The sequence below is a fragment of the Acyrthosiphon pisum genome, chromosome A2 (genome assembly GCF_005508785.2).
Source record: "Acyrthosiphon pisum isolate AL4f chromosome A2, pea_aphid_22Mar2018_4r6ur, whole genome shotgun sequence".
NCBI classification, from domain to species: Eukaryota; Metazoa; Arthropoda; class Insecta; order Hemiptera; family Aphididae; genus Acyrthosiphon; species Acyrthosiphon pisum.
Genome location: NC_042495.1, coordinates 47,487,244 through 47,500,948, shown reverse-complemented (window position 1 = coordinate 47,500,948; position 13,705 = coordinate 47,487,244). Strand labels below are relative to the sequence as shown.

At 29.5% G+C, this 13,705-nt stretch overlaps 1 protein-coding gene across 4 annotated transcripts in view; it reads right to left on the bottom strand.

Annotated features, from left to right (window-relative positions):
• Nucleotides 1–3,327: 3,327 nt before the first annotated feature.
• Nucleotides 3,328–13,705, bottom strand: part of LOC100165954 (protein PRY1) — a 50,511-nt gene continuing 40,133 nt past the window's right edge. For all 4 annotated transcript variants that reach the window (XM_029490709.1, XM_008188360.3, XM_008188361.3 and 1 more), the window contains exons 4-10: nucleotides 13,461–13,534; nucleotides 11,368–11,496; nucleotides 9,794–10,001; nucleotides 6,321–6,468; nucleotides 6,073–6,211; nucleotides 5,531–5,729; nucleotides 3,328–3,936 (exon numbers count right to left, since the gene is read on the bottom strand). In XM_029490709.1, coding sequence (XP_029346569.1) covers nucleotides 3,785–3,936; nucleotides 5,531–5,729; nucleotides 6,073–6,211; nucleotides 6,321–6,468; nucleotides 9,794–10,001; nucleotides 11,368–11,496; nucleotides 13,461–13,534 — 1,049 coding nt within the window. In that variant the 3' untranslated portion in view covers nucleotides 3,328–3,784. The remainder of the gene's footprint in view (nucleotides 3,937–5,530; nucleotides 5,730–6,072; nucleotides 6,212–6,320; nucleotides 6,469–9,793; nucleotides 10,002–11,367; nucleotides 11,497–13,460; nucleotides 13,535–13,705) is intronic.

The window sequence follows — 13,705 nt, the reverse complement described above, 5'->3', positions numbered from 1 at the left end:
CCCCCCCCTTGGTACGCCCCTGGTAAGGTAAATTCAAAGGTATTTTTAAGTATTTACGCAACTTACTAAGTATCGGTTCTTTTACTGGGAGAAGGTAAACTGCAGCAAAATTAACCTTTTTCTAAAAGTCGATATGTAAACTGCGCCAAATAAAAATTTTACATTATACAACCTGTGACAAAATCGATAAGATACGTTATACAAACTGCGGACATTTATTTTATATACCTACCAACTATACAATATACCTATATACCGATACGATATCATAATATAATATTCGTTTATCGTTTAATTAGGTATAAATATAATATAATACGTGTTATGCTTATGACATTATTATATACGCTGGTTTTATAACTACCTACCTGTTTTTAATTCATATTTAAATTTAAATTTAATATTGTTTGATAATATTTATATACATAATTGTTTGCTATTCAGGCTAAACATTGTTGTAAATTCCACGCTGAATTAAATATTAAACTTCTTAAACTACTTCTACTGACATCTAACACTAGTAAGTAGGTACTAATAGTAGTATTATCATATGTAAATAGAAACCGATATTTAGTATGTTGCGTTAAACCTTAAAAATACATTTGAATTTACCTTACCAATTTGTACGCAACATAACATGATTAATCAAACGATAATACGATATACGTATATAATAACATATAGCTTCATAATGTATGATTTAGGTACCTATATAATTTATGTCGTTGTATCGATGATATGTATATAATAGGTATACATAAAATAAATTGACAGTTTGTGTAATGTTAATTTTTTTTTGCCCCAGTATACATACCTATCGAATTTTAGAAAAAGGGTCATTTTGCCGCAGTTTACCATCTCTCTTTTCATCGATGCTGCAATTGTTACATAGACCTCGTAAGGCATCGTGCGTCCGATATTAACCAACTTTTCGCCAATGTTCCAATCGTCTTATCACGTCACCCGGTCATCGGTAACACAAGCTTGTACACCATCTGTAACTGTTGTCACCAATTTATATTGGATCTTGGTAAAACGGTCAATTCATCGACTACAAACACGAAAGAACAGTAAATCCCCCCCCCCCCTAAATACTGTATTCCCTATTAAATTATTATGTCTGTAAATATTTTTCGGAATATAAAAGAAAATAATATGCTAAATAGCATTGAAAATATTGAGTAAGAGTAATAAATTTCAATATTTCATAAATGTTGTACAAAGTTGAAAATTTTATTGTATAAATAAAAAGTAAATGATACCAGAAAATCTTAGCGTTTGCGTGTTTGTTAAAAACCCCCCAAAATTATGGGCAGATTGTAGGAGTGGGGAGACATTTTGATCGTCTTAGACCAATGCATATTTTTAAAGGAAGTTAATTGAAATATTTTGTAATAATCTAGGTGTATATAGATAGGAATATAAGGTACATCATTTTGATATTATAATACATTTTAATTTTTTTTTACTGCTAATATACTGAGGGGGCATTACTTCCTAGTTATATAATATTATACAGCACCTATGTTAATTTATTGGAAAATCAGTAGCACTAGTGCACTACTTACCTTACCTAAATAGGTTTTTATTATTTTTAAAGTTCTAAAATAGTCATTTTATAAATAAACTTATTGATAATATACCTATTACCTATTTGACAAAATAAATTTTATAAAAGGTTGAGTGTAATGAGAATAAAATACGATAAATATATTGTAAGGATTTAACGGTTTTCAGAATTTCTATTTGATTTAGAAAAGAAAGTGAGCTGTCGAAATTCAATACTGCACACAATACTCGTCGATCATTTTTGTAATATATTTGTAATATTTCACATTTTGAATACAAATTCTACGTACTCAAAAATAGTAAATTTCATAGTATTTTATAATTATTAAAATTAAAAATGATGGAAAATTAAGTTATCTAAATACATCTAAGCACCTGGATTGTGCACCAATAGAATTTAAAAAAATGTTATAATATTATCTAAACAGTTCAGAGATTAATTCACCAGAGAAAATCAATACTTTTATTTGCGTTAGTTTTATTATGTAAGTACTTTTAAATATTATTGATCTAACTAATTATAATTCAAATCAAACACATTTAAACCTTTTCTCAGATAAAATATCGTCTGATATAGACTGCCATTCCATTACAATGTAGTTTGAACGATCTTCACTCTTGAGTTTAATATTTATAGCAGTTCATAATAGATAATTTAAACAGTCATAAAAACAAATATTACAATATATTACATAAAATATCAAGGAGTAAAGTGTTCGATATTGGATTTGCACTAGCTATATCTATTAAATATCATAAGACGTAAAATTGTATAATTTGCTGGAATTTTAAAAGTTATGAATATTGACAATATACTCTCATTCCTTCAAATTCAACAAAATTCAATTATTGATATTTTTATATTATCGACTATCAATAAGTAAACTCCATGAAATAGGTATTATTTAATTTTGAAAATAATAATTGTTAAACATTTTCTGAATTTTTTTTTATATATCATAGTAAAAAGTCATTGATCGTAGTAAATTATTGTATTAAAAAAAAACAGCAGTAAAATATTCACACTATATTTAGAATTATATCTACTTACTTTAAAATAAAGAACCATATTTTTTGAATAATTATTCATATAATAAATATTTTGACATGATTTTTTTTTTAAATATACACTTAGATCTTAGTTCTATTCCTTGGCGCTATTTTCGAAAGTTAAATTCGTTTCATGAGTGTAAACGAGTTCAAAAACAAAATGTTTTATAATAATATGATAAATTAATATACACTCACAAGGTGGTAGATAGGCAACCTAATCAACATCAATTTTAGGTATCTACCGTTGGCACGTATACAAATTGAATAGGTACCTACCATACTACATAGGTCACGATATTTATTTAATTTACTAATAACATAAACAAATGTCAACATTTATTTTCCTATTTCAGTGTATTACTTAATGTGCTTAGTACTAAAGTTAAATGATTTATTTTTTTCAATAAAATATCGATAATTTCAATTTCATACTTGAGTATTATCTACATGTATTAAATTTATTATATAGAGCTCACTAACCCAGATACACTTAGTATAATATATACTAATATTTTCATTGAATTATCTAAAATATATTTTATGACCTAATCAAACCACATTTGTTTTTGATTTAAGATTTAAGAAAACTTTTACGAATTTTTTCCGCCATTTACATCTTGATAATATTATAACGATTTACATCTTATACAAAGGAAAGAATATTAAAGTCTTATTAAAGAAAGAAAGCAGGCATGGTCAATATGATATGATTGCATTGCAAATCTTGAAATATATTTATCAATAATATAAATATATTAAAATAATATTCTCGAATTTTACTAACTTAGTTTGGCAAAAATAATTGTATATTATTTATTTGAACATTTTGATTCGCCTATAAACTATCATCTAGTACAATTATATAATTTTCACATTATATTATGTAATAATTTAGTATAAAATGCTAATATAATTTAATAGGCATATTAATTGCATGTAAATATTATAAAATAATAATATATGCCTAATATATACATGTACATAAATATTATATTTTTCTAATAATATGAAAGACAATAATAATACTTTTGAAATTAGTATACATAATAATGATTATGAGTAACAACAAAATAATGAAAATAAATATTTAACTAGACATATTTAAATATAAAAAGGAATGTAAGTTTTATGACTAATGTGCCTGCAGGACAACGTAAACGGTCTAATTTGGCTTAAGAACGTTATCCATAAACTGTCCCATTATGTTGCCTGGCGGATTATAATTTGCGACGATCACAATTCTTCCAGACTTGCCTTTCACCATCGCTATACCCATGGAGTGTGAGCCTTTCCACACGAGTTGAGTGAATTGTCCTGCAATCAAAACGGATCGTGTACCAAAATTATACTGTATATCGTCTGTGGTCTATATTATATATACTATAGAAGAAATTGTATTCCGAGAGTTTACAGACAACTTTATTGACGTGTGAAACACTTCCGACTGGTTTGAAGTCATCGGAGAAACTATAGATGTACACGATGCACTTATCATTGATTAAAACAATTCCGTGGCGCTGATATCTTATAACCCGTAGGTGATTTATACACGGTTTATATATTAAAATTATTCGAAAAAATTTAAAAAAATTAACAAAGGGAAATATTATGTTAATTTTTGTAGTATGCGTATCCATGTGGAGTATTATATAAGTCACAAATATTAAGCTATTCTGGAACAAGTTTTCATTGCTTTTAGAAAATGAATAGCTTTTTTGTTTTTTTTATTAAGAAAAATACTAGGAATTTTTACTTTTGACCAACTAAAATACCAAACTTATTCACTTGTCTACCAGAAAATGGTTATACCTACATGTTGAATGAAAATGGAAATTTGTAATTCAAAAATAAATCACTGTAGTTTCCCTTTGTCTTACACTGTGTTTAACCAACTTTTGTACTTAAACTTTTTCTACGTTTGCCCCCCCCCCCTTCAAAAAAAATTAAGCCCTGGATCCTCCAATGACTGGGTAAAATGTTATTTATAACATCACATAGTAGTTGTTAGTTATTACGATGGTATGATATGGTATGATATGGTTTCATGGTAATGAAACATATAAATATTTGACTTTATAAAATGTGAACATTAGCGTGGATGTTTATTTAACGCAAAAGCAACAACTAATGTGATATTTTAGAATAACACGTTTCATAACATATTATGTTGATTTGAAACTCATCTTAACGTTTCTGTAACATAATATTATTTCAGAGTGGGTGGTCGCGTGCAATGCCATGTGCATGTCCGTGCGGGGAAATTACGCGTTATAATATTATGCAAGCAAGCTCACTAAAGTTCACCTATGATAATTTATTACGCGAAAATCACGTGGCTCGTACATGTATTATTCATATTGCTTAATAAGACTCCTTAGAAACGAACGGTTTACAAAACAATAAGGTCGATTTTGGCCGATAAGTGAAACATCCGGCCTCTGCAGGATCTATATTATGTCGTGTATACTTTATGCCATATACTCTATAGAATAGTGTCTATATTATAGTCTATACCATTAGAACAATTTACGGAATTTTTTTTTATTTAATATTCAAGATCGATGCAATTATTTGTGTAAACTATAAAACATTTATAAGCTCTGCGTCATAATAAAGTAATTCAATACCTAATAGTTTTTATACTTTCGGAATAGCGAAAAATATGTGTGACATTTCTATACTTGTGTTGATAAGTAGAATATACCTACTCATCATTCATGAAACAGTAAAAAAAAATGGCACAATGTGAACTGTGCAGGTATATGTTTATAAGCGGGGTTTTACGCAGACCTGCGATCGACGACATTCTGTAGACTTTCTAATCATTTTCATAATAATATATAATAATATACTCAGAAAACTTTTAATGAACCACCTCGTACGTTTGATCGCGTGCTGTGATCGTTACCTGATTTTATAATTCTCGGTTCTCTCGAGTAATCGTAATCTTTTCCCGCTTTGTACCAGTTGCATATCGCGTCTCTGGCCGTCACCTGGTTCGACGACCAAATGCTGAACAAGTTCTCGCCAAAAGGATTATCTGGCTGATGGACGAATTTGTCATCTTTGGCTAATGTTTTTGCCCAGGTCAGCGCGTTACGACACAACTGACAAACAAAATTAAATAAATAAATACAATTTCTAGACCATTAATAGGTAATACGACTTTGATGAATACACCGTACATATAATATAAGGCGTGTATCTATAATATTCCATTGATAAATTATTATAAAGTACGAATTATCGTTTTGATTGATCAAATTAATACTGTTATTATATAATAATATTAACAATCATAGTTGACTACGACGAAGAAATAAAAATCATGCGTGAATTAAAGATATATTATTTAAGAAATTAACTCATTAAAATATCCGTATAATATTTTAGTATTACGCAATATATCGTATGTTATTGAAATAGATGTATATATTTATTATTACTCACCATTTTGTCCAAAGTCAGTGGCCCGGAACCATGTTTCAGCCGGTAGTCATTATGTAGCTTTAAACTGTCTTTATACAACTGTTCGTCCGTGTACGAGAGCTGTACAAGATGAGGAATGAGCGGCGCGTCTTTAAAACCACTAAAACCAAACGTGTTATATAATATTATTATATATATTAAACAATATAATTTATATTTTCATTGTGTCTTCGACGAGTATAAAAAATAAAACAATAGATTGGTTTTACCCGACAGGTGGAACGTTTTCTCTAAACTGGCCGAGAAAATTTCCGGCAGGATCGTAACAGGCGACCACGAATATTTGTCCGGAACGGTTGGACGCTACGCCGACTCCCATTTCTTTGCTGGTCGCCCAAACCACCTGTGAAAAATGACCTGCGGACGCGACGGACAACAATTAAAATTATTTCCAGACATTATTGAAACCTGCAGCACGCGCGGAAATGCGTCGAACCAATTAATAATATCGGCAGTGCATAATATTATTATTGTAATATGTGTGGAAATAAATGCAACGACGTGCACGGTCAGTATTAATATAATATACACATATTGTATATACGATTGCAGAGCACGCGATTACATTACGATATTATCGTGTGACGTGTCCAGAGTACATTATACACCGCGACAGACAGACACCGCCGCTATATATAATATGGATCCTGGATGGGTGAACACCGCGATCAATATATAATATTATTTACGAGCCTACAGTCCATAGAATTCGCGATACCGTCGAAACTGGTCTCGCAATACCATATAATAATATAATATAATATTTAATGCGTATATAATGCGTTTTTTATACACACGTGTGCGTGATTCTCCAGCAAAGATCGTTTTCGTGTAGAACTTCGAGATAGGTACAATATTATATCGACTCACTAGCTGAAGATGTAGGTACGCATTTTTATGGTTCCCCCGCGAAAGTATCTTTGCACGAGCGAATGCGTCTCGACGATCATTTATTAATATCATTTATTTATATCGGCCACATATTTTTTTTTCATAATATAGTAGGAGTAATCGCTGTGTAGGGTTAAGCAGTTAAAAATAGTAAAAAAAAAAAGTGCGTACCACTAAAAATGAGTATTGTGATGAACACTATATTGTTCAGAATAATAAATCAAACAATATATACTATATGTCTATATATAATAATAAATTGCGAGTAAAAGTTTATCATAATTATTACTAAATCACCATAATAAGTAATATAATATTATAATAATAGTAAATATTAATAATTGTTATTTTTAGTAAGACAAATTGGATTTAATAGCCATTTAAAATATTAAAATGATAATCACGATCTTCCCATCACACTATAACCTTATTCAAATTATATAAAACAATCGAACCACACAAAAATCCAATTATTTTTAATTTAACGTCCATGGTAGAAGGGGCTATACATTTCGAGTGAGACGTTTCAAAGGTTTCGAGCGACAATGTTGTATGCGTATAAGTGAACCGGGCAACTTTCGTTGCCGAGCAACAAGAGAGAATAATAAACACGATATTTTTATTATAGTATGTAGGACGAAATAGGTATGAATAACCAACAGGGACATAGCAATTTAAAGGCTAGTCGGCGTCGACTTCCAGGGTTCGGATCAACAGTTATTGAAAACGATAATATTTCGCCTAAAGATTACTGTGCTTTAGATGTCGATTAACAATAAAAAAAAAGTAGTGTAGTCCATAATGTTTAAAAAGTATTTATACGTGAGAATGGGTGATGTAAAATGTGAATATGTTGATTTACAATTGATTTTTTTTAATCTGCATGCCATCGATTTATTATGTTTAAAGGTTAGTAGGTATATTTTACAATAATTATTCGGACAGTATTTTATTTTATTATGAAAATAATAATACCGTTTAATAATTTATTTCATACTCCCTTACCTATAACATTGACTACGAAAAATACACCCCAATTTTTCAAAATAAACAAGATTTATTACAAATATTATTTAAATTTTAAACTTACTATAAGTTTTAAGTTATAATAGTGACTGTGGTCTGTGAGTGATTAAAAGTAACTATTATAACATGCAATTTAGATGAGTATCTCATTGCGAGTTTAAAAACTACACAAGAAAAAAATTGATACTTTATTATATTATGTTCTACATTGTACCTATAGGTACATTATAAAACTATCCGTCCATCATCATCTAGCTGGTACCTACATATTATATATTATAATAGCTTTTAGCACGTTTTAATAGTTTAAAGTGTTTATTTGCCATTCTATACGCAATTAAAAAAACGTAAAATAATAAATACGCGGATAATATAAAAATAAAGTGTTAATATTACTAGCATACAACCACGACATTATGTAGGTACCTACATCGTAACACACCTTTCATTGGAAATGAAATCATTGAGCATCTACATTCTACAATGAGTTTTAAATTATATTTTACATTGTCGCTTGTATTATATCAAATAATAAACCTACCTATATCCTATAATGTATATCTATGGAGTACAACAGAAACTCAAGATGACGGAGCCGCGTAAGTATATTATCTAATACACAATATCTATCTAATACCAACCGCTGGCTGGAGTATAAAGAAGTATTATTATTACGATGTAAGCATACCTACGCGTGTAAGCATTAGAACAAAATCCATGGGTCGTAAGTACAGTCGTAGCACCATCGCTATATGATATAATTAATACACGTATTGGCCAGTGGCGTAACTTGTAGCACTAGATCATGGGTAAGATCTGGGTAAATTTCGACAAATCTCAAACGAGTATAATAAGCATCGACAGAGCCCATTTAGGAATTTTGGGGCCCGTGTGTCTAATTTTTTGGTGGGGTCCATTAACTTATAATTATAAATTATAAATATATTTTTTGTCTTTTTTTATATTCAATTTATATTTTACAACCATACATTAATTATACCATCAGTCTATAGGTCTATAAGTAATTTTAGATTGATATAAATAAATCGTATATGACTGCTATATTAATATATGGGGACCCTAATTATGTCGGGGCCCGAGCTTCAGCCTCCCTAGCCCCCCTCACATTAATGATCTGCGTATTGATACAGAATGTTGATCAATAACCAACCCACGGATTCGTTGGTCAGACGATCTGCCATTTTATGTACAACACCGAATAAGTCTGCGAACTACAGCAGTAATGGGAAAGTTCGGCGACATTAGATATATACATTAATACATATACATTAATAAAAGGCAATGTCTGTGTGTGTGTAAGCGATCCACAGCCAAGTCTATCGCACTCTCAGTCTATCACTGAAATTTGGTACGTAAGTAATTCTATACCCAAGGATATGTACCAGTTTTTTTAACTTAACAAGAGGGACTAACACAGGGATTTAATGGCTTTACGAAAAACGAATATTTTTTTGTTTGTTTCTGTTTTCTTTTTGTTTGGTTTCCATTGGTTACATAAAATAAAATAGTTACATGGCAAATTATAGACCTGTATTATATGTTTTGTCAAAACCATCCAAGTAGCTTACATTTAATGTAGTCTAAGACATGGTAAACCCTCTCGAATTATTTAATTGCCTACGGGCAACGCCAAGCAGGATTAGCTATAGTTTTGTAGTAGAAAATATGTGCACTTGACCGCACGTGATATATAACATGCGTATTTTATAGTGGTTATAATAATTAATCAGACTGTGCGAATTACCTGATTTCAGGGTAGTGGGTTCGCGGCCGAAAGGGTGAAATTTGATTTCCTCGTACCAGCTGTCCACCGGTTCCCTTCCTTCGATCCTGTGGTTGGGCAGTGACGTCCAAGAGCAAAACAGGTTCTCACCATACGAAGACGATGGTCTGTGCTCCAGGAGACCTTTGCCGCTTAAATAATTCGCCCATTCTTCTGCATATTTACAAAGCTGCGTGCAAACAGATTTTCAAAGTTAAAATTATGTATTGATCAGTGGTCATTGTAATGGGGAAGACAATAATATAAGTGGAATACAATATGTATGTGTAGGTACTACGTGCGCTTATTGTAATTTGTAAATCATATTTCCAGAGGTTTGTATATTACTGTAAAAAACTGTTGTGATTCAATTAAAACTAAATGATTCTTAAGCAAAACAAATATTTGAGTAGACATACATAAGAAGTTTTATTTATTTTTGTTATATTATAATGCCAAAATCGATTTTCGGACTACTGAACTACAAAAAACATGAAGTAAGATCCCACGGATTTGTGTATAACAAATTGTAAATCATTAATTCCAATTGAATACAAAACAAAAAACAATTATTATGACTGACAATAGCTTATTTTTTTTTAATGAATTAACTATTGTTCTATAGCTCTATAGATATCAAAATAACTTTTGTTACTTTTGTAACCTTTACAAACAGAGTTTATGTTTGATAAACATAACGGTTACACAATATGTGCAGTCAAATTATTACGAAAATAATATGAAAACATAGCGGTATATAATACAATTCAGTCTTCATTCAAACATAAACTTAAAGGACGCAATTCAAAGATTAAATTAATGCCAGCCAGAATAGTATAAATAAAATATTAAATATAAAAACATATTCTATACTACAGACTTGTAGAGTAATGCAAATTAGTTGAGCTAGTAAATGCAAATTTTGATTTTCCATTCACTCGTAGCATTAAAACGAATGCCTACGTTTTTCATTTTTTTTTTTACACATGTAGGTACGTCAATCATGTTTTAATAATAATGCACGTGATAATAAAAAAATAAAGTAACAAGAGAAACAAGGAATATTTACATTAAATATTTTTTTTAACATTTTGTCTGCTGACCACGAAGTGAAAGCACAGTTGTCACGTTTTATTATTATGTGGTTTTGTTTCCCCCTACTATAGAGGTAGTTTGTACTTAACTTCGGAAACCCCATATCTACGACGACGGCCGTTTTAATGGCCTTCCTTGTACAAGACGAGTGGATGCATTGTTGTCGTGTCAACGAATAATCTATCTAAAATATTTCTATTACGAAGTTCAACATCAACATTACGATGTGGTAAGAAGAAAAACAAATTATTTTAGCGGTAGGTATGGCAGAAATAATTCGGCAAAGAAAGTATTTTCATAGATTTCTTTCAGTTTAGAAATTGCACATGATAAAATAACATACTTAAATAATATAATAACATATTTGCGTAGGTAGGTACCTACTGAAATGTTTACACAATTTATATATTGTACTCAATACAGTAGTCGACATATTCGTGTATATTTGAATGGATACTAACTTTCTTACTCAGGATCATAGGAGGAACCCTGTGTTTTTTTCTGTATTGATTGTGTGCATCCAAACATTCTTGTATAAATGTCTTGTTGTCTATGATAATTTTTTTCTGCGATTTTATAGCTGTACATCTCTAAAACAGATTACATAAACGTTTTATTTTATAATATCAAACTCACACATATAAACATATTGTAGTAACATAACAACTATATACCTAAGTTAATAAGTTTTAGAACCTATATATGTGTTATTTCTATTATTTCAGAAAGTTTCGAAGGAATGGTTATCGATATATTATACTACTATATACATAATAAAAATTATATTTAAATGAAATACAATTTAACTATTATAGTGTACCTAGGTACGTGTAATAAATAAATTGTTTATAAAATTGTGTATTAAGTTGAATAAATAATTATAATTAATAAAAAGTTTTGAAATATTTAGGTACAATTACAATTTTTAGACATATTATGTTTGTTATCATTATACGCTGTAGTCTGTAGTACATGACCGACATAAACAACAATACAATACCTATACATAAAACGTTGGCTAATGTCTACAATAAAATATAAACTATAATCTAATGCAATACCGGTTTTCTATAACATTAAATTAAAGATATTAGTAGATCGTTAAAACCGATAAAATTGCGATTAGCTTGTGTTTTTATTGTCTCTGGTGATTTTTTTATCTTATGGTCGTACTTGTAAGATTATAACAATCATCTTTTTTTGTATTAAAACACAATAGGTTCCAATTTCAATGCATATATAGGTGCTCAATTCTGCATTCAATACGCAAACTTTTCCAGTGGCGTGATTAAGGACACACGTGTAATAAATATAAGTTTTTATTTCATTCAATCAAAAAATGACATAAATGTCCTTCTTATTTTCGCATTTTAAATGATATTTTGCACAGGAAAAACATTCTTGCAGCTGGTTACCTATCAACTATTATAAGCGAGGATTTCGATAAGACTAGATTCTATACTAAATATACACCTTATAATTTAATAAAAAAATTGACTAAAATAATTACTCAGATGTTTTTACCTATTTTTAGCTTTTTACTGACATTTTCTCAATCATTACATTTTATACTGTATTTTTAAATCAAACATAAATCCTGCAGCAACCATTTTTCTATCTCTTACAACTATAGTTGTACCTACTTAAGTTAGTGGGTATATGATATCATACTTATTTGATAATAAATTTAAAAACGACAAACCATATTATTATGTTACATTATATTATTAATGCACAAATGCAAGCTTGGTGATTATGCGTCCTTGCTGATTTTCAACAACATGATCGCTTGTGCAGATCTGTCGGACGTATATGACAAGGTTTCTATATAATATTATGTGTCTCAATACTGATACGTGATCACAAGGTAGTTGCACGCGCATATATGAAACATGCACAAACGTCACTTGAGTGATACTTTCAGTATATCAATCAGAAGTTTAATTAACACATCCTATTACAGTCATGCCTAATACATATTATAAGATCACTTCATTGATCTATAGGTCTGTAGAGTGTAGAATAACTATACGAATACGAAAAATGACAGTATTTTCAACACGTTCGTCAATAAATTTTCATGACAAGACTTACATTTCCGCTTTCAATTTGTAAAAGCACATCGGGACTTTATTGTCCTGTTTATATTTTATATCATAAGACACAATAAACTCCATACCTATAATTCATAAGTGAGCATAGAGTCAGTTCAACTATTGATATGATTGTTATTTTATTTTTTTAACTAGATATTTGAACATAATATTATGTCTACCTAATCTATTTTATTAATATATTATATTAACCTACCTAACCTAACCTATTATATTATATTAATTGTAAATCAACTTTTATTTTAGGTAGGTAACGTATTACGTTAATTAACATAATATTCTATAATAGATATTAACTTCAAAATTCACGGCCGATATTTTTATTATAAAATTTTACGTGATAAAAACAATAATCGAAGAAATGTCGGATATTTCACAAAAAAACCAAAACTATGTTTACATTGTGAATAATAATATTCATCAAAATCAAACACGCTTACTTGTTTGTATGACGTTTTTAATTCTTGTGACGAAGTTGACGGTGACAACGATGAAAGGAAGTCGTCAGATCCATCTACGAAAACAAACAAAACGTATATTATTCAAAGATACTTTTCGAGCTATGTAAATATTGTTATTTTCAGATGTTCACATCTTAAGTATCAGACTCACAGCAGTAATAAAAAGAAAAAACATCGCTACAAATTGGTTTGAACATATGTGGGGGGGACAGTGCTCGACTTGG